The following is a 22,519-nucleotide window of genomic DNA, read 5'->3' as shown; positions in this document are numbered from 1 at the left end:
GCAAGAGCTAGACTCCCTTCTTCCAATGTCCTTATATTGTCTCCAGCAGAAGGTGTAGCCCAGATTAAGGTGTGTTCCACCACACCTTTAATCCCAGATGAAAGGAGTAGCCCAGATTAAAGGTGTGTTCCTTAAACTCGGAGATTCAATCTTCTGGAATCCATAGCCACTATGGCTCAAGATCTTCAAACCAAGATCCAGATAAGGATCTCCAAGCCTCCAGATAAGGGTCACTGGTGAGCCTTCCAATTCCGAATTGTAGTTCATTCCAAATATTGTCAAGTTGACAACCAGGAATAGCCACTACAATCCACCCCTTGTCAACTTGACACAAATAATATCTCATGTTCACATGAAACAATAACAAGGTTGTAAATACGCCTAACATGATATAACTATCCCTCGTACAATCGCAAACGCATTAGTAAATTTACAATGGGCATTCATATTACTTTATAATCCTCGTTTCTGCAACTGGTTACGTGGCCTTAATTGGTATTTATAACTACCTTCCTCTACTACCCATTCTGTATTTCCTTCACCTTCAGCCAGCACCTCAGCAGGTCTTGGCTCTTTTCCTGGAGGATTGACCCATACCTTCATTCCTGATGGGTCTGCGTCCTTTGTCATCCTGCTTGGATTAGGCTGTTGTAGTTTCCCATTGACTTTAATCACAGGACATGGTAGTACTAAGAGACGCCCTAAGGGATCTCCTGCACTCCAGACATAATCTTGCTTACCACCATTGTGAAGAGGTAATCCAATTTCCCCATGGTAATCTGGATCTATCACCCCTCCTAACACTGTTATTCCTTTTTTAGCCTGTTGGTTTAAGGGCATTAGAAGCCCAAAATGACCAGGGGGAAGTCTGAGCTTCCAGTTCAATGGAATGTTTGTTGTAGCTCCTGGTAGGAGCACTCCCCTCTCTGGAGCCAAAACTTCTAGGCCAGCAGAACCTAGAGTTATGGGGACAGGAAGCAAAAATTTTCCTAGAGGGTCACTAGGAGTGATAGTAAGTGGAACTATTCCGTTTTCCACCCCTTGATTCCTGGACCCATGAATCCTGGCTATGGGTGAAACTGTACCATATATCGAGCGCTGATTCAAAGCATATACTGCCTTCTGAAGAACTCTGCCCCAACCTTCCAAGCTGTTACCACCTAATTGGCACTGTAACTGCGTCTTCAAAAGGCCATTCCATCTTTCTATCAGACCAGCTGCTTCAGGATGATGGGGAATGTGGTAAGACCAGTGAATTCCATGATCGTGGGCCCACTGTCTTACTTCTCTGGCTGTGAAATGAGTTCCTTGGTCAGAAGCAATACTGTGTGGAATACCATGACGATAGATAAGGCATTCTGTCAGTCCGTGAATGGTGGTTTTAGCAGAGGCATTACGTGCAGGAAAGGCAAATCCATAACCAGAATAAGTATCTACTCCAGTAAGAACAAAACGCTGTCCTTTCCATGAAGGAAGTGGTCCAATGTAGTCAACCTGCCACCAGGTTGCTGGCTGGTCACCTCGAGGAATGGTGCCATATCTGGGGCTCAGTGTTGGTTTCTGCTGTTGGCATATCTGGCAATCAGCAGCAGCTGTAGCCAGGTCAGCTTTGGTGAGTGGAAGCCCGTGTTGCTGAGCCCAAGCATAACCTCCATCTCGACCACCATGGCCACTTTGTTCATGTGCCCATTGAGCAATGACAGGGATGGCTGGGGAGAGAGGCTGACTGTCCACAGAACGGGTCATCTTATCCACTTGATTATTGAACTCGTCCTCGGCTGAAGTCACCTTTTGGTGAGCATTTACATGGGACACAAATATCTTCACATCCTTTGCCCATTTGGAGAGATCTATCCACATACTTCTTCCCCAGATGTCTTTCTCACCAATTTTCCAATTGTGATCTTTCCAAGTCCCTGACCATCCAGCCAATCCATTGGCTACAGCCCATGAGTCAGTGTATAATCGTACATCTGGCCATTTCTTCTTGCAAACAAACTGTAATACCATGTGTACTGCCCGAAGTTCTGCCCACTGTGAAGATTTCCCTTCACCTGTGTCTTTCAAGGTTGTCCCAGAAAGGGGTTGTAATGCTGCAGCTGTCCACTTCTGGGTGGTGCCTGCATAACGTGCAGAGCCATCAGTAAACCAGGCTCTAGTCTTCTCCTCTTCGGTCAGTTGATCATAGGGAACACCCCATGAGGCTATAGGCACATGTTTGGCAGCAGATGGCATTGTAACAGGAGTAGAAACCATAGGCATTTGAGCAACTTCTTCATGTAACTTGCTTGTGCCTTCAGGACCTGCTCTGGCCCGATCACGTATGTACCACTTCCATTTGATAATAGACTGCTGCTGTGCGCGTCCCACTTTATGACTTGCAGGGTCTGATAGTACCCAGCTCATGATGGGTAGTTCAGGTCGCATAGTAACTTGGTGTCCTATTGTCAAACGTTCAGTTTCCACTAAAGCCCAATAGCAGGCCAAGAGCTGTTTTTCAAAGGGAGAATAGTTGTCTGCCGATGATGGTAGAGCTTTGCTCCAAAATCCCAAAGGTCTTTTCTGTGATTCACCTACAGGGGCCTGCCAGAGGCTCCAAACAGCATCTCTATCAGCCACAGACACCTCAAGTACCATCGGATCTGCTGGGTCATATGGTCCAAGTGGTAGAGCAGCCTGCACAGCAGCCTGGACCTGTTGAAGGGCCTTCTCCTGTTCCAGGCCCCACACAAAGCTAGCAGCTTTCCGAGTCACTTGGTAAATAGGCCTAAGTAACACACCCAAGTGAGGGATGTGTTGTCTCCAGAATCCAAATAGACCCACTAAACGTTGTGCTTCTTTCTTGGTTGTAGGAGGGGCCAGGTGCAATAATTTATCTTTCACCTTAGAAGGAATATCTCTGCATGCCCCACACCACTGGACTCCTAAGAATTTCACTGAGGTAGATGGTCCTTGAATTTTGGTTGGATTTATTTCCCATCCTCTGATACGCATATGTGTTACCAATGAGTCCAAAGTGGTTGCTACTTCCTGCTCACTTGTTCCAATCAGCATAATGTCATCAATATAGTGCACCAATGTGATATTTTGTGGAAGATCCAAACGATCAAGATCCCTTCTAACTAAATTATGACACAGGGCAGGAGAGTTAATATATCCTTGAGGCAAAACTGTGAAGGTATACTGTTGGCCTTGCCAACTGAAAGCAAATTGCTTCTGGTGGTCCTTATGGACAGGTACTGAGAAGAAGGCATTTGCCAGATCAATAGCCGCATACCAGGTGCCAGGAGATGTGTTAATTTGCTCAAGTAACGAAACTACATCTGGTACAGCAGCTGCAATTGGAGTTACTACCTGATTTAGTTTTCGATAATCAACTGTCATTCTCCATGATCCATCTGTTTTCTGCACTGGCCAGATAGGAGAGTTAAACGGAGATGTGGTGGGAACCACCACCCCTGCGTCTTTCAAGTCCTTGATAGTGGCAGTAATTTCTGCAATGCCTCCAGGAATACGATACTGTTTTTGATTCACTATTTTCTTTGGCAAAGGCAACTCTAAAGGCTTCCATTTGGCCTTTCCAACCATAATAGCCCTCACTCTACAGTTCAGGGAACCAATATGAGAATTCTGCCAATTTCTGAGTATATCTATCCCAATTATACATTCTGGAACTGGGGAAATCACCACAGGATGTGTCCGGGGACCTACTGGACCTACTGTGAGTCGGACATCAGTCAAAACTCCATTAATCACCTGCCCTCCATAAGCCCCTACTTTAACTGGAGGGCCACAATGTTTCTTGGGATCCCCTGGGATCAGTGTCAACTCAGAACCAGTATCCAGCAGACCCCGAAAAGTCTGATTATTTCCTTTTCCCCAGTGTACAGTTACCCTTGTAAAAGGCCGTAGGTCCCTCTGGGGAAGAACTGGAGAAAGGGTAACAGCAAAACCTTTGAGTGTCTTATCAAGATCCTTCCTCAGCGGAACCTGGCCACCCCTTCATTCAAGGGGTTCTGGATCTGCAAACTGTCTCAAGTCTGGAAATTGATTCACTGGCCGAGATTGCTGTTTACCACGATCTAATGTAGCCTTTCTTTCATTTGGCTGTTTACCACGATCTAATGTAGCCTTTCTTTCATTTGTTTGAGAATTTTTCTGCTTATACAGATCAAACAAATATGCAGTAGGCTTCCTATGTATTTCATTCCTGGAAACACCATGATTGGTTAGCCAGTACCAAAGGTCCAACCGAGTCATGCCATTATAAATTTCACCTCTCCTGTGCTGACCATTACTGGGTATGTTATTATAAACATTCTTTTGTCTACGCTGTCCATTATAATAACTAGAATCACCTTGTCTCGGGCGATTCAATGCTGCCACCTGGCCCTTGTTACCTCGGAATCCAACTAAACCCAGTGAATTTAATTCATCTAATTGAGCAGAAGCATCTCCAATGCTAAGATCTGGCACAAGGAAAAGGGAAAGAACAAAACCCTTCAAATGTGCTGGTGCCCCTCTCACCAATTTGCGTCTTATAGAGCTGGTGAAAGGCATATCTTCTGGACCTTCCCATTGTGGACAATTATGCTTTACACAATATATCCACTCTAGCATTGCAATTTCCCTAAGTCTTAAAATCCCTTCATCAACACTAAGCCATGGAGTATCAGGCATCTCCAAGTCATTTCCAGTAGGCCATCTTTTGATAAACACCTCAGCCAACCATTCAAACAAACTTTTGACACCTTTTTTAACTATGCGAGCTTCCGTATTAAACCTAGAATCTCTACTCAGAGGACCCATGTCAATAAACTCAGCCTGCTCTAGTTTTATGTTCCTTCCACCCTTATCCCACACCCTTAAAATCCATTCCCACACATATTCACCAGGTTTCTGCTTGAATGAATTAGCAAACTCATTAAGCTCCTTAGTAGTGTAGCGAATTTCCTCATGGACTACACTTTCTACCTCCCCTCTAGGAGCCTGTTTTGCTTTGAGTCTGGTTACAGGTCTAGAAGAAACTATTGGTGGGCCGTGAGCAGACTCTGCAAAATTAATTTCCTCATGTGGGGAAGGCATTATTTCAAGAGGTGGGGCTGAGGGTACTACTTCCTCAGGTGGGGCAAACCCTTGAGAATCTGAGGATTCAAAATTCTCAGCTTCAACATGGTCTTCCCACACATCCCCATCCCATGTTGTAGGATCCCATTCTTTGCCAATTAGAGCCCTTACTTTAACTGTCGACACACTCTGAGGCTGAGACTTGAATTTTCGCTGTAGTTCAGCCAATCTTACAATGAGAGTTTCCGTTTGATTTTCTGCAACTTGAGCTCTATTGCTACAAGAGAGAAGATTCTCCTCAAGGACACACTTAGCAACTTTTAGATTGTTTACTTGTGTCTGGAGCCTTTCGATTTTATCACACAACTCCTTCCTTTCATTCATCATTTTTTCCACAGATACTAAGAGCAGCCAGCCAGTAAAATCATTTTTCGATTTTTTCCCCATCTTGTAGAAAGCTTTGTGCACTGAATCACCTAATTCATTAAGAAAATCAAGGGCATTAGCTTCTTTAAGTTCGGAATATAGTTTCAACCATGGGTCTTCAAAATTCTCTGAGCTCCCAGGAGGGAGAGAATCTGTAGAGGTTTCAATAGTTGAAAGTGCTGGTGGATCAACAAGCCAATTCCAGAATTTTAAAAGATTCATCCTTGTACTTCTGTTACTCTAGAACCACTCCTGGTACCAACTTCTGTATTAGTCAGGGTTCTCTAGAGTCACAGAACTTATGGATAGTCTCTAGATAATAAAGGAATTTATTGATGACTTACAGTCGGCAGCTCAATTCCCAACAATCGTTCAGTCACAGCTGTGAATGGAAGTCCAAGGATCTAGCAGTTACTCAGTCTCACGCAGCAAGCAGGCGAAGGAGCAGGAGCAAGAGCTAGACTCCCTTCTTCCAATGTCCTTATATTGTCTCCAGCAGAAGGTGTAGCCCAGATTAAGGTGTGTTCCACCACACCTTTAATCCCAGATGAAAGGAGTAGCCCAGATTAAAGGTGTGTTCCTTAAACTCGGAGATTCAATCTTCTGGAATCCATAGCCACTATGGCTCAAGATCTTCAAACCAAGATCCAGATAAGGATCTCCAAGCCTCCAGATAAGGGTCACTGGTGAGCCTTCCAATTCCGAATTGTAGTTCATTCCAAATATTGTCAAGTTGACAACCAGGAATAGCCACTACAGTGAGATACTAGAAAAATGAATTCCTTGGCCATACAATTCCCCAGAGTTTTCAGTGTGCTCCTGCTTTGTTGAACGCACACCCCATGAGCTCCCGAACAGTAACTGCACCATGAATTCTTCTATTGATGGAATAGCAACACACCAACAACAGCCCTGATCTGAGGAATTCTGTTGCAGAATTGCGACTTAATGAGAAGGGTAATTTATCACCATCTAAGGACTGGGAAGATAGCTCAGTTTGCAAAGTGATGCTGAGTAAGCACAGACCTGAGTTCAATGTTTAAGAACTAGAGCAAAAAGTATTGGTACGCACTGTTACCCAGTGCTGAGGAATGGGGACAAAGAGGATGCCTAGGGCTGCCTGGACCCCAGGATCTGACTAATTGAGGAACTCTAGGTCCTAGAGAGACATTCTGTTCAAAAGAACAAAAACCAAGGTGAGTTACTATCCTGAAGACCTCTGGCCTTCGTGTAAATGCACACACTTCCATGCACATAACTCCATGTACACTCCATGTCCATGAACATACATGAAAGAAAGAAGGATAAATAAAACCAAGATTATGGGAAAATGGCCAGGGCATGTATATTTTTAGAGTCTGGAAGAAAATAAGTAACCCAGGACTTGTCTGTTACCTAGGACACTAAGGCTGGAGTTAGAGAGGCCAGACACTGAAGGCTGGGAGTGGACACATGCATTCTGCCTGCCACAACAAAAACAACTGTTTCACTGTTTGACTAACCACTAACACAGACACTTCGCTTCTCCCTTCCTCCAGGCGCTGTGGCTGAAATAATTGCTGATGATAGGCGTTTTTAATCAAGAGAACGACTCTACCCCATAAGTTAGCTTAGAAAGGCTGACAGCAAGTCCGATGTCCATCGGCTGTTGTTGGAAGAAACCAGTAAGACAAAGACAGATAAAGATGAGAAGCAGGTTACCTTGGCTCGCTGGTTCTGGAACCACACCTGAACCACACGGACACTCAGCCCTGTCTCCGCAGCCAGAGTCTCCCTCACCTTGAAGAAATTGAATACATGAGTATAACACACACATACACATACACACACACACACACACACACACACACACACACTGACCGCTTAGAGTAGGAGGTAAACCATTTCCTGGGTGGTGCCGGGTGGGGGCATAGGTCACATTCCTAAGTAGAGACTAGATCATGATTAATGTTCAAATATGCCCAAACACAAGAACTCTTCTTTCTGGCAGAAAAGGCATCTTTCACAAGGTAGAGAAAGAAAAAGATGCTCATTTATTTAGATGCACATTTCCAGGAGGAACTTTGGGTTTCTTGTACTCGGAAGGTATGGCTTTATATGATCTACTGGAGTTGGCCTCTTTTTAGTTGTAGGTTTTCATGTGCTTTAATTGACTTAAGGAAAACTAAAGTGAAAATCTCTCTGCAGAAACAGATGGTTCTCGCTTGTCCTCCTGTCGTGTCATTGACTTAAAATTTTGCCTTTGTCTATTTCCAAGTAACTTTGTGTGTTTTCTGAATATTCATGTTCACTAATTTTTTTTGACTGATCCCTTCCCAGGGTGGGGGCAATATAAAACATGAGGGCTATCTGGAATGGAGCAGAGTCAGGTGAACAACTCTAACACTGGTGAATGTACTGGGGTCATGTGGAGATGAAGGCAGTTGGGATCCAAATAACAAGGAGATGTGTTTGGCTATCTAGGTCATCTGGGCATATGGTGAGGGGTTAGTGTGATAGTAAGAGGAACCCTAAGACACTGTGCCTTCTTGACAGATTCAGGGAAGAAGGACTGAATGAGCCTGAATATGTAGACTAAATGGTCTAAGACTGCAAAAAACACATCATCTTGACCACGCAATTGGGATAAAGCTCAGAAGTGAGAGGAGTAGGGTAGGTAGTTGAGGCACATGCATCTACTAAGTCACGATAAGGAGTGGACACAGGGGCCCTCCCACCTGTTGAAACCCTATCCATGTCCCAGAGCCTCAGATCAGAAGCCCACTTGATCCATAAAGCCTGGTGGATGCCCAGATGAAATGGCTTCGCCCTTTCCCAGAGCTCCTGGCAGCCTCTTTGTTATGTTATTATAGCTTTCTCCCTTGTGTGCCACTGGTATATACTCATGTCCTCCTCATTGTAAATGGTCCACATGTAAGCCTATTTGGGGTATCTCACTACCTACCTATACCTCCCATAGACTGTAGGGAGTGGCAAAGGCAAGGAAAGGAAAGAGTCTACGAGGAAATCTCCCAGATCAAAGTTGTGACAGAATATATTATGGCTCAACAAATACCCAATTCTTTCCCTACTGTGTGGACCAGAGATGCACAAGCAGGTGGACACAAACCCCAGGAATGTCCTCAAAATGGCAGGTGCTCACTCACTACTTCTGCTGTCCCCACCGTGGTGGCTAGGAAAATGCAGACAGCTGGAGCAGCTGTTAGAACCCAAGTAATAGATACCAGAACTGCCCTCCCAGTCTTATCCTCCTCTCCTCCAAAATGGGGCATAAAAGGAAAATACTTTTTCATTAAGTCAATGAGTAATTTTCCATAAATGTTCACAAGACCCCTAGTCAAAACAGTCCCAACAAAACACAACCCAAATCCCCATCATTAGGTGAGTGGAAAACCAAGAGTGCATCTCTTCCATTGAAAATATCATGGGAAGGAGTGGACTTCTACCCAGGGAATCCCCAAGTCCACACACCAAGGAGAATAAGCCAAAACCCGACCATAAAAAGCACACATTGCAAGCTACTGTATTTTTATAATATCTGTTAGGTATCTGGCTTATATCACAACTAGTACTTAATATCATGATGATTTAGTTACTATTTATTGTTCCCTGTTGCACTTCATGAAATGGGAGGTGTTTGTGAGCCAGGAGTTGGCAAGCACATAGAAAGTTGGGGGAGAGTCTATTACTTCCCAAGCCATATCTTAGCTATCTTTGAAACCTCCTCAGGGCTCATAACTGTCACAGACTCTGAGCAGCATTCCCTATCACTCAGACCTCCCCCCCCACACACGCAGCCCTTTAATATCCCAAGGGAGTCCCACTGCATACAGACAAGGAGGTCTTGATTCCTTCTCTTGACTTCATCCCCTTATACCTTTCTGCAGGGCTTGGAGGATACTTCAAACGAGGCCTTGAATGCTCTCCTCTGCTGAGTGGTCAGGATGGTTCTGGGACGTTTGGGTCGCTTATGGTCCTTGCCGTCCTCTGATGCTCCTTTTCCTGCCCCATGGGCTGACTTGCAAAGGCTCTCCTCATCATCGCTTTTGCCTAAAATGAAGCAGAGAACGGTATCCTCAGTCCCCAGATGCACCCGTGGAGCCTTTTGTTGCTCCAAGATAAGCTCTGGGATGCCATATTCCCCAGATGGCTTTAGGTGTGAGTGAGATAACCTGTGTAGTGCTGATCTAAAAGCTTCCAGAAAGAGGCTAAGAATCCACTTCTAAAGCTCAGAAGCAGGACCCAGAAAGTTCACAGTCATACTTAGCCTCAGTGCTTTATCATATATAGCATGGTGTCCTGGCTGCACATTTCTTAATTGTGTGGCCTTAAGTGAGCTAATCAACTCTGACTCCATTTTCTATGTAAAGAATCACGGTATAAGAGAGCTTGCTCCCATGGAATCATTGTGAAGATGAAATGAGCCTATAGTAGTAAGTGGTTCAAAATGCTCTTCAGCACATAACCAAGGCCCAGCAACTGTTGGTTACTGGTATGATTTCCGTGATGTTATTTTTATTTTCAATACTAGACCGAAAGGACTCAGGCATAATTTCCCAGAACTACGTCAAACATTTTAGTTACTATTGCTTGAAGGATCATCAAAAACCAGCATCATGTTATCTATAGGCGCAGATGACTTGGAATTATCAAGTAACACTTAATAATTCCTCAAAACTTCTATAACGTAAGCAACTGCCTAAGAAAAGTGTGAATTACAAAAACTCAGCAAACAGTGAGTAACACAGGGGTATTTACTCCTTTTTATTCTTAGAAAATTTCACACATGTATACAATGAAATATAACCATATCTACCTCCATTTCCCCCCTCCAACTGCCTCCAGGTAGTCTCACACATGTTGACCTCCCAACTTCATGTTTTCTTATATTTTTAATAAAACTCACTAAGTCTATTTAGTGTTCCCCACTTGTGCATGGATGTGGGGTCACCTACAGGAGCATGGACAACCTACCAGTGCTCACACCTCCAAAAATAAAAAAAAGAGTGCACTCTCCCATACTAACTATCAGCTATCAATAGTGTAGTGGCTATTCCTGGTTGTCAACTTGACAATATTTGGAATGAACTACAATCCGGAATTGGAAGGCTCACCAGTGACCCTTATCTGGAGGCTTGGAGATCCTTATCTGGATCTTGGTTTGAAGATCTTGAGCCATATTGGCTATGGATTCCAGAAGATTGAATCTCCGAGTTTAAGGAACACACCTTTAATCTGGGCGACACCTTTTGCTGGAGACAATATAGGGACATTGGAAGAAGGGAGTCTAGCTCTTGCTCTTGCTCCTTCGCCTGCTTGCTGCGTGAGACTGAGTAACTGCTAGATCCTTGGACTTCCATTCACAGCTGCGACTGAACCATTGTTGGGAATTGGGCTGCCGACTGTAAGTCATCAATAAATTCCTTTACTATTTAGAAATTATCCATAAGTTCTGTGACTCTAGAGAACCCTGACTAATACAGAAGTTGGTACCAGGAGTGGTTCTAGAGTAACAGAAGTACAAGGATGAATCTTTTAAAATACTGGAATTGGCTTGTTGATCCACCAGCACTTTCAAATATTGAAACCTCTCCAGATTCTCTCCCTCCTGGGAGCTCAGAGAATTTTGAAGACCCATGGTTGGAACTATATTCCGAACTTAAAGAAGCTAATTCCCTTGATTTTCTTAATGAATTAGGTGATTCAGTGCACAAAGCTTTCTACAAGATGGGGAAAAAAATCGAAAAATGATTTTACTGGCTGGCTGCTCTTAGTATCTGTGGAAAAAATGATGAAGGGATTTTAAGACTTAGGGAAATTGCAATGCTAGAGTGGATATATTGTGTAAAGCATAATTGTCCACAATGGGAAGGTCCAGAAGATATGCCTTTCACCAGCTCTATAAGACGCAAATTGGTGAGAGGGGCACCAGCACATTTGAAGGGTTTTGTTCTTTCCCTTTTCCTTGTGCCAGATCTTAGCATTGGAGATGCTTCTGCTCAATTAGATGAATTAAATTCACTGGGTTTAGTTGGATCCCGAGGTAACAAGGGCCAGGTGGCAGCATTGAATCGCCGGAGACAAGGTGATCCTAGTTATTATAATGGACAGCGTAGACAAAAGAATGTTTATAATAACATACCCAGTAATGGTCAGCACAGGAGAGGTGAAATTTATAATGGCATGACTCGCTTGGACCTTTGGTACTGGCTAATCAATCATGGTGTTTCCAGGAATGAAATACATAGGAAGCCTACTGCATATTTGTTTGATCTGTATAAGCAGAAAAATTCTCAAACAAATGAAAGAAAGGCTACATTAGATCGTGGTAAACAGCAATCTCGGCCAGTGAATCAATTTCCAGACTTGAGACAGTTTGCAGATCCGGAACCCCTTGAATGAAGGGGTGGCCAGGTTCCTCTGAGGAAGGATCTTGATAAGACACTCAAAGGTTTTGCTGTTACCCTTTCTCCAGTTCTTCCCCAGAGGGACCTATGGCCTTTTACAAGGGTAACTGTACACTGGGGAAAAGGAAATAATCAGACTTTTCGGGGTCTGCTGGATACTGGTTCTGAGTTGACACTGATCCCAGGGGATCCCAAGAAACATTGTGGCCCTCCAGTTAAAGTAGGGGCTTATGGAGGGCAGGTGATTAATGGAGTTTTGACTGATGTCCGACTCACAGTAGGTCCAGTAGGTCCCCGGACACATCCTGTGGTGATTTCCCCAGTTCCAGAATGTATAATTGGGATAGATATACTCAGAAATTGGCAGAATTCTCATATTGGTTCCCTGAACTGTAGAGTGAGGGCTATTATGGTTGGAAAGGCCAAATGGAAGCCTTTAGAGTTGCCTCTGCCAAAGAAAATAGTGAATCAAAAACAGTATCGTATTCCTGGAGGAATTGCAGAAATTACTGCCACTATCAAGGACTTGAAAGATGCAGGGGTGGTGGTTCCCACCACATCTCCATTTAACTCTCCTATCTGGCCAGTGCAGAAAACAGATGGATCATGGAGAATGACAGTTGATTACCGAAAACTAAATCAGGTAGTAACTCCAATTGCAGCTGCTGTACCAGATGTAGTTTCCTTACTTGAGCAAATTAACACATCTCCTGGCACCTGGTATGCGGCTATTGATCTGGCAAATGCCTTCTTCTCAGTACCTGTCCATAAGGACCACCAGAAGCAATTTGCTTTCAGTTGGCAAGGCCAACAGTATACCTTCACAGTTTTGCCTCAAGGATATATTAACTCTCCTGCCCTGTGTCATAATTTAGTTAGAAGGGATCTTGATCGTTTGGATCTTCCACAAAATATCACATTGGTGCACTATATTGATGACATTATGCTGATTGGACCAAGTGAGCAGGAAGTAGCAACCACTTTGGACTCATTGGTAACACATATGCGTATCAGAGGATGGGAAATAAATCCAACCAAAATTCAAGGACCATCTACCTCAGTGAAATTCTTAGGAGTCCAGTGGTGTGGGGCATGCAGAGATATTCCTTCTAAGGTGAAAGATAAGTTATTGCACCTGGCCCCTCCTACAACCAAGAAAGAAGCACAACGTTTAGTGGGTCTATTTGGATTCTGGAGACAACACATCCCTCACTTGGGTGTGTTACTTAGGCCTATTTACCAAGTGACTCGGAAAGCTGCTAGCTTTGTGTGGGGCCTGGAACAGGAGAAGGCCCTTCAACAGGTCCAGGCTGCTGTGCAGGCTGCTCTACCACTTGGACCATATGACCCAGCAGATCCGATGGTACTTGAGGTGTCTGTGGCTGATAGAGATGCTGTTTGGAGCCTCTGGCAGGCCCCTGTAGGTGAATCACAGAAAAGGCCTTTGGGATTTTGGAGCAAAGCTCTACCATCATCTGCAGACAACTATTCTCCCTTTGAAAAACAGCTCTTGGCCTGCTATTGGGCCTTAGTGGAAACTGAACGTCTGACAATAGGACACCAAGTCACTATGCGACCTGAACTACCCATCATGAGCTGGGTACTATCAGACCCTGCAAGTCATAAAGTGGGACGTGCACAGCAGCAGTCTATTATCAAATGGAAGTGGTATATACGTGATCGGGCCAGAGCAGGTCCTGAAGGCACAAGCAAGTTACATGAAGAAGTTGCTCAAATGCCTATGGTTTCTATTCCTGTTACAATGCCATCTGCTGCCAAGCATGCACCTATAGCCTCATGGGGTGTTCCCTATGATCAACTGACCGAAGAGGAGAAGACTAGAGCCTGGTTTACTGATGGCTCTGCACGTTATGCAGGCACCACCCAGAAGTGGACAGCTGCAGCATTACAACCCCTTTCTGGGACAACCTTGAAAGACACAGGTGAAGGGAAATCTTCACAGTGGGCAGAACTTCGGGCAGTACACATGGTATTACAGTTTGTTTGCAAGAAGAAATGGCCAGATGTACGATTATACACTGACTCATGGGCTGTAGCCAATGGATTGGCTGGATGGTCAGGGACTTGGAAAGATCACAATTGGAAAATTGGTGAGAAAGATATCTGGGGAAGAAGTATGTGGATAGATCTCTCCAAATGGGCAAAGGATGTGAAGATATTTGTGTCCCATGTAAATGCTCACCAAAAGGTGACTTCAGCTGAGGAGGAGTTCAATAATCAAGTGGATAAGATGACCCGTTCTGTGGACAATCAGCCTCTCTCCCCAGCCATCCCTGTCATTGCTCAATGGGCACATGAACAAAGTGGCCATGGTGGTCGAGATGGAGGTTATGCTTGGGCTCAGCAACATGGGCTTCCACTCACCAAGGCTGACCTGGCTACAGCTGCTGCTGATTGCCAGATCTGCCAACAGCAGAAACCAACACTGAGCCCCAGATATGGCACCATTCCTCGAGGTGACCAGCCAGCAACCTGGTGGCAGGTTGACTACATTGGACCACTTCCTTCGTGGAAAGGACAGCGTTTTGTTCTTACTGGAGTAGATACTTATTCTGGTTATGGATTTGCCTTTCCTGCACGTAATGCCTCTGCTAAAACCACCATTCACGGACTGACAGAATGCCTCATCTATCGTCATGGTATTCCACACAGTATTGCTTCTGACCAAGGAACTCATTTCACAGCCAGAGAAGTACGACAGTGGGCTCACGATCATGGAATTCACTGGTCTTACCACATTCCCCATCATCCTGAAGCAGCTGGGCTGATAGAAAGATGGAATGGCCTTTTGAAGACGCAGTTACAGCGCCAATTAGGTGGTAACAGCTTGGAAGGCTGGGGCAGAGTTCTTCAGAAGGCAGTATATGCTTTGAATCAGCGCTCGATATATGGTACAGTTTCACCCATAGCCAGGATTCATGGGTCCAGGAATCAAGGGGTGGAAAACGGAATAGTTCCACTTACTATCACTCCTAGTGACCCTCTAGGAAAATTTTTGCTTCCTGTCCCCATAACTCTAGGTTCTGCTGGCCTAGAAGTTTTGGCTCCAGAGAGGGGAGTCCTCCTACCAGGAGCTACAACAAACATTCCATTGAACTGGAAGCTCAGACTTCCCCCTGGTCATTTTGGGCTTCTAATGCCCTTAAACCAACAGGCTAAAAAAGGAATAACAGTGTTAGGAGGGGTGATAGATCCAGATTACCATGGAGAAATTGGATTACCTCTTCACAATGGTGGTAAGCAAGATTATGTCTGGAGTGTAGGAGATCCCTTAGGGCGCCTCTTAGTACTACCATGTCCTGTGATTAAAGTCAATGGGAAACTACAACAGCCTAATCCAAGCAGGATGACAAAGAACGCAGATCCATCAGGAATGAAGGTATGGGTCAATCCTCCAGGAAAAGAGCCAAGACCTGCTGAGGTGCTGGCTGAAGGAGAAGGAAATACAGAATGGGTAGTAGAGGAAGGTAGTTATAAATACCAATTAAGGCCACGTAACCAGTTGCAGAAACGAGGATTATAAAGTAATATGAATGCCCATTGTAAATTTACTAATGCGTTTGCGATTGTACGAGGGATAGTTATATCATGTTAGGCGTATTTACAACCTTGTTATTGTTTCATGTGAACATGAGATATTATTTGTGTCAAGTTGACAAGGGGTGGATTGTAGTGGCTATTCCTGGTTGTCAACTTGACAATATTTGGAATGAACTACAATCCGGAATTGGAAGGCTCACCAGTGACCCTTATCTGTAGGCTTGGAGATCCTTATCTGGATCTTGGTTTGAAGATCTTGAGCCATATTGGCTATGGATTCCAGAAGATTGAATCTCCGAGTTTAAGGAACACACCTTTAATCTGGGCTACGCCTTTCATCTGGGATTAAAGGTGTGGTGGAACACACCTTTAATCTGGGCGACACCTTTTGCTGGAGACAATATAGGGACATTGGAAGAAGGGAGTCTAGCTCTTGCTCTTGCTCCTTCGCCTGCTTGCTGCGTGAGACTGAGTAACTGCTAGATCCTTGGACTTCCATTCACAGCTGCGACTGAACCATTGTTGGGAATTGGGCTGCCGACTGTAAGTCATCAATAAATTCCTTTACTATTTAGAAATTATCCATAAGTTCTGTGACTCTAGAGAACCCTGACTAATACAAATAGGTTCTTATTTAGGGGCGGAGCTTTGTGAGTTCCCTCCCCCTATATCCTAGAACTTTGGCTGGCTTGATCTTGTTTAGGTCTTGTGCAGTCAATCACAGGTGCTACAAGTTCATGAGAGCAATAGCCATGGCATGCGCAGAAGACAACATTTTACAGCACTCTCCTTTGTCTTTTCCTCTCCTATGGCTCTTGTTTTCTTTCTGGTCCTCTTGCATGATGTTCCCTGAACCTTGGCTGTCCAGTAGGAAGGTAGTCAATTAAGATGTCCCATTTAGAGCTGAACATTCACAGGATATACAACTAACAATGATGCCCAAAATAGAAAGATGTCTCTCATACGGGCACTTCTCAGGCTCAGAGGCTGTTTCTAGGATCTAAGAAATACCACGGTAAGTTACTTCTTTTCATTTTGCGCATTAAGAGCGGCTGCGAGTTGTGGTTCCAAGCTATAATAAGGAGACCCTCTATTATTTCTGAGTCTTAGAAATCTTCCCACCCTCAATGCAGAGAAACCCTTACCTCCTGGGCTTGCCCTGTGACAATTGCTGTCCCTCTGGCTACTTTTAAGAAGCCCACAGGACAGACCCAGCAGTTGTAGGTGGCACAGATCATTTCTTTATTCCTACCTCTCCTGTAGAGGAGACATATTTATTCATGAGTGTTTAGTTAGGATGTGAGCTGAGTTCTAAATTGGCACTCTGCCAGAGCCAAACATTTCCTTTATATGAAACGGTAAATTTTTTTTCTCTTTCTATGGACAATCAAAATATAACTTGAATGTGAAGAGGCACTCAATTGTGAATCTGCTGAACTAAAAGGAGGCTGAGGTAGGCAGGCATTCCCACCCCCTTGTTAGCCTTTGCTAGTCATATCATGTTCCCAGTCCCCCAGCTGGTTTCCTCCACTACATTCTGATGACAGTAACATCCACCCTGTGGGTGTCCCAGAAGCACTGATGCTATGTACAAAGGAGCTCACATGACCCCCAACACACAAGTAATGTTTAACATATGCTGTAGAAAGGTTATAGTCTCCTTGTGTCTCGCTCCCCACCACAGGTACAAATAAAAGACCCTGAGAGAGTACGAAGCATTAACACCAGAGTCCCCACGAGGAGGGTGATGCCCCTAGATCCTTCAGCCCTGAAGCTGCTCTTTCCCAGGAGTGATGTCACAGCTGATCTTAGTCATAGCTGTGCAGAGGGTTTTCAAGGCAATCCTAGGAGGTTTGCAGAATAGCATGGAAAAAATAAACATTGGAAACAAAAGCCTCAGGAAAATAAGATGATTCCCCAAGAGGCTAAAGGTAGAAAAAGAAAGCCATATCTGTGTATATTCACTCTCAGTGGCCTGAATCATGTCAGAGACTCCCCCAACCCCTAATGGGGGGGGGCGCTGTAAAGAGGAAATTCTGATGTGAGTAATTCTTCAGTGCCACTTCTAAGGAAAGGGGAATGACTTACAGCTCTCCTGAATGCAGGCAGCTAGGAAGGGGCTGAGTCAGGAAACTGACACTGTGGACATGCACCAAGGTTGCCTCAGGACAGAGTGTGTTTTAAAGTGAAGTTGGGAGATCTTCAGAAGCCAGGTATCTGCCCATGCTGTCAATAAAATGGTGTTCGCAAGTGTCTTTCGAAAAGTAAGTCTGATTCTTCCCACATCTTTTGATGCAAATGGATATTGAAACCTTGGATCATATAACTAATGAAGATGTAAAATCTGAAATAAGAATGGCCCATATGTGCCAGCTGTCTCCAGGAAAGCAATGTGGAATGCTGTCTACACAGTCTCATTCTCCCTCCACAGGATTCTGCAGACTTTGCCTGTGAAATTTCTGAGAGTAATTCCTTTAGTCTTTGCCAACTCTCTGGTCTCAGTTCACATTCCACTCTCCTCTCTAACCTCAGACACTGTACCATAGCCTAAGGGAAGCCATAAGCCACAAGCATGGGCATACCTGTGTCCAGTAGACCTGCATTTGCACAACAGACATTAGGCTAAATACAGTCTGTGTACTTCAGTTTAGTGACCTTTGCCCTAGCTTTCACCTAACTTCCTGCCTCTCCATCTAAACACATGCATTCTGTGCCCATGTCCCATTCTTCTAGGCCCTGACTCTGGGGCAAGAGGAGCTATTTAACTGGTATACTGTGAAATGGATAGCTAGCAGGATCTGATATGTTCTCTGCTGTGGTCAATAGCATGCATACTTTTTATCTGGGATGTTGCTACCTGAACAGTCACCAATGTGGACAGACTTCCAGTTGTCCTGGTGGGTGTAGGTGAGTCAAATCCTGAAGATGCAGAACAGCAAGTAATATGGAATCTCAGGAGCTGCCCATCCCTGTCCTTCAACCACTTCCACTGTGTGACTACCAGCAGCCTGGGATTTTCTGGGACTTTCTTGGGCTGCTCTAAGCTACTCTGTGACATTCACCAAGGCCACTCTCTTCTCTCTGCAGGGCAGACCCGCCAGACTCCACAAACTTCTCCATGAGAATATATAGTGTGGAATATTTCTCCCAGAGCTAGCTGGAGTACCAGGAAGCAGAATATGGTAAAAAAAAAAAAAAAAAAAAAAAAAAAAAAACCTTCAAACAGTGAAAGGAGCAGGCTCCCTCCGTTGCCAGAGCCTCCCACACCCAGATGTAGGCTGGAGCTCTCCCTCATAATTTAAGGTGACACCCCTCAGCAGAGATGAAAGGAACACCACTCTTAGCTCTCCAACAACAAATGTTCACATCCCTGGAGGCCATTTAGACACAAGCACAGAATAAACCTGACTCCTAGTGGGGAAGCCCAGAGCTTAAGTGTCTCTGTACAGCCTACAGAGTGAAATGAACTAGCATAGCACCAAGTTTGAACATGTTTCTCCAGGCCTTTCTTTCCTTCCTTCCTCCTCCTCCTCCTCTTCCTCCCCTTCCTCCTCTTCCTCTTTGTCCTCCTCCTCTTCATCTTCTTTTTAAGTCTGGACTGGTTTAGGGCAGCTGTTTCCACGTCTTTCTGCCCACTCGTTTATGATATAAGTAATGGCAGATGAAAGAGCCAGCCATACTTTATGGCCAGGGGAAGCAAGCAGCACTACCTGTGGGGCCTTGCAGATTCATTTCAGGTTGTTGGAAAAAATCCCAACAGCCCATAAACAGGGTATAAGATAACAGACCTTCGTCCACGAGGTGAGAGTGAGGGAGGAAGACAAAATATCTCCGTGCTAAAGGAGGGGGAGCCAAGAACAGGCCCCAGTGTTTCCCCATGATGAGCCTCATAAATGTCTGCCAGGCTAGGGGAGTAGAGGAAGGCTCTGGGATTTGCTGTAGGTAGTGGGAGCAGGGGAAGAAATCAGGGAGAGGCTTATGATGACAGGATATATAGGAAGCTGTTTCAGCCACCGCCTTGCACGGTAGGGGACTGGAATTCCATCCGTTCTGAGAAGAGCAGTGGTCATCTTCAGACACACAGGGTCTATGCAGCTACTGTTTGCAAACTGCCTAATGCACAGGTCTTCAAGGAGAGCTCAACTCACACCAGGAAAAAGATCCAACAAAAGCTCTGACATGGAACTGAGTGATGGCTCTGTTAGCAAACTGCCTACCTTATAATATTGAGACCTGAGTTGACCCCTGAGAATCCATGGTTAAGGCATCGTGACTCACACCAGTAATCCCAGTGCTGAGAAGGCAGAGGCAGGTGGATTCCTGAAGCTCACTGGCCAGCCGGCCTACCCTGCTTGGTGATCTCAAGGCCAATGAGAAATCCTGCCTAGATAGCAAGACAGACGGACGGACGGCAGCTGAGAATGATATTCAAGGTTTTCCCGGTCCCTCACATGTGCCAGCACATCACACACACACACACACCACATACACATACATACACACATGAACACAGCACACATGAACACACACATTTGTGTATATACACATGAACACATATACACACACCAGCACACACCACATATACACACATATGAACATATATACACACATGAATACACACATGAACACATGAACACATACACACACATGAATACACACGTACACCAGCATACACCGCACATACATACCACATACACATACACACACACACACACACACACACACACACACACACACACACATACATACAAGCACAGACACATACATGAGAAACAGAAAGAGACAGGGAGCTGGTATAAGAGGCTAACTTAACTAAGAATGTATTCATTAAACAATGTTCTCAAACATCAGTTAACCACCCTTGTGTGTGGAGGCATGGGGCGAGGAGGAATCAGGTTATTCTTAGAGGGGAAAAAAAGACTAAGCACCCAGAAAGATTCAGGGGGGTAAGGGTTTGGTGAAGGTTGTGCAGGTGCAGAGAGCAGGTAAGACAAAGGGTCAGCAGAGCTTTCCAGGTGGAAGAAGTGGAAGTGCATCAAGGGAGTTAACAGTCTAGTAAGTGTAGAGCCTCGCCAGGAATGGAGGCTCCTCACACAAACTCTCCTAGTCACCGCTCCACCTCCAGCCCTGCCTTGTACACTCCCGGGAGGGACAAGAAGAGCAAGAAGGATCCCTTGATCTTAAAGGTTGGGATAGTGAGTTGTGAAAGTTGGCAAGTAGGAGATGGTAAAGACATAAAAGAGAAAGTGCTTGGAGTTCTCAGAACTGGAAGTAAACACCGTATTTAGAAAAGGAGGAAATGTGAATGGATGGAGAAACCTGCAGTGTGTGTGTGTGTGGGGGGGGGGGGATCTGGAAAGGAGCAAGGAGGAGGCGGGACCTCCCATAGAGCTCAGCTGACCCCACTAGAGGGAACCAGAACCAGAGCGGTGGTGTGTTGGGGCCCCTCAGCCTCAGACAGGGGCTGCACACTTCACCCCAAGGAAGGGAGATATATGATGGAGAGGCTGTCTGGGGTTTACTGATGGAGAGATGGTTTGATCAGCATTGATTGCAGGTAGGGGTTCCATGGCCACAGCATATGGAAAATGTTAGGGTACAGGGCACTGTGGATTGGGTAGGCACAGCCATTGCCTCCATATTGCTGTGCTCCTGGGTGGCTGGCAGCATCAGGCCACACACTGATTTTGTAATAAGAATGTGTCCACCATTAAAGCACCAGTTCCAAGTGAGCATCCTGTCTGGAGCACATAGTTCATTGTCGCTCAAAATAGCATGAAATTCTCTTCCCAACTGCTATAGAGCAGATGCAGAGAGGTTCAGGAACCTGCCACCATACACACGGGGCCTTGGTAGCAGAGTCATGCCCAAGCACACACTTGGAAGGAGAGATGAAATGAGGGGTTTTTTTTAACCTGAAAATCAAGCACAAGAAATGAGAGCCACCTATGTGTGCTCAAAGCCTCATGCAGGAAAAGTTCTAAGGCTTGTGTCTGCAGATCCACAGCTCGGCTCTTTAGTTCAGAAACACGCGTTGATGCAAAGTGACTGAGAGCTCAAAGGAGATGAAAGTTCCACCCCCCATTTTCCTACTCAGCTGAAGAGCCTTGGATAAAGACTCCTCTGATCATAACATTTCTTCATCTATAGGATAGTTTTAAAGGACCTAGTACCTGAAATGCATCCTGTTACACCTGAACTGTTACACTGTTTCTGCTACAGCCCTGTGAGGCCGGAAGTGTGTGTCACTAAACTGAGGCTCGGGAGGGGGAAAAGTGAACTCTTATCTGAGGCACAGAGCTGGAACTCTCTTTTGTCTACCTCCTGTGCCTCCCCTCTGCCGCCCACGCGCACATATCTACCTGTCAGGCCTCTCCCAGATACTGTGAGAACCCAAAGAAACCTCCTACTTCCAAAATGTCAGGCACAGGACAACTGTTGGCTGTGTGTCTGTTATTACTGAATAAGGAAAGGAAAGACCTGAACAGGAGGGTTCCCTTGGAGAGGGGACATCTACCCATGTTCTTTTCAGTCCAAAGGGATAGAGCTCACTTCAATCCTCATTACGCTCTGTTCCTCATACAGTCCCACCCTCTCCCCCCTCCCCACAGAACCTTTCAGCCAAGCTCAAGGACACTCTCCAATCAGCTCCTAGAGTCTCAGAATCTCAGGAGCAGAGCAGACAAAAAAGCCAGGCTAGGCTCCTGAGTGAGGCTGTAGGTTCCAAGAAAGACACCTTTGTTCAGAGATAGCCACTGCAGAAGGAGGATCTGTGCCAGGATACGGAGAGGGGCCATGAGGGTCAGAGCCAGGCAGGTCACAGCCAGGGCACCCTGCTCAGTCTTCCAGGAAGGTCCCAAAGGGGAGCTGTGTCTGTGAGCCTGAGTTCTGGCTGCTGGCCACAGCTGGATGCCTCTCCTGTCTTCCTAATGAAGGGAGACCTTGTGATTGGGAGGTATGGAGAGAAACAGGGTGGTATTAGCCCTAAGTGGCAAAAGTACTTTTGAATTGCACACTTGAATAGTTCTCTCTCTCTCTCTCTCTCTCTCTCTCTCTCT

The 22,519-nt window shown here is 45.3% G+C and overlaps 1 protein-coding gene across 4 annotated transcripts in view; it reads right to left on the bottom strand.

The window, feature by feature from the left end:
- Window positions 1-22,519, bottom strand: part of Lmx1a (LIM homeobox transcription factor 1 alpha) — a 160,512-nt gene that overhangs the window by 8,653 nt on the left and 129,340 nt on the right. For all 4 annotated transcript variants that reach the window (XM_006496611.3, XM_030242132.1, XM_017321684.1 and 1 more), the window contains 2 exons: window positions 9,371-9,543; window positions 7,195-7,272 (listed from right to left, as the gene is read on the bottom strand). In XM_006496611.3, the coding sequence (XP_006496674.1) occupies window positions 7,195-7,272; window positions 9,371-9,543 (251 nt within the window). The remainder of the gene's footprint in view (window positions 1-7,194; window positions 7,273-9,370; window positions 9,544-22,519) is intronic.

Source organism: Mus musculus, chromosome 1, assembly GCF_000001635.26.
Source record: "Mus musculus strain C57BL/6J chromosome 1, GRCm38.p6 C57BL/6J".
Lineage (NCBI taxonomy): Eukaryota > Metazoa > Chordata > Mammalia > Rodentia > Muridae > Mus > Mus musculus.
This window is presented reverse-complemented; position numbering and strand designations above follow the sequence as displayed.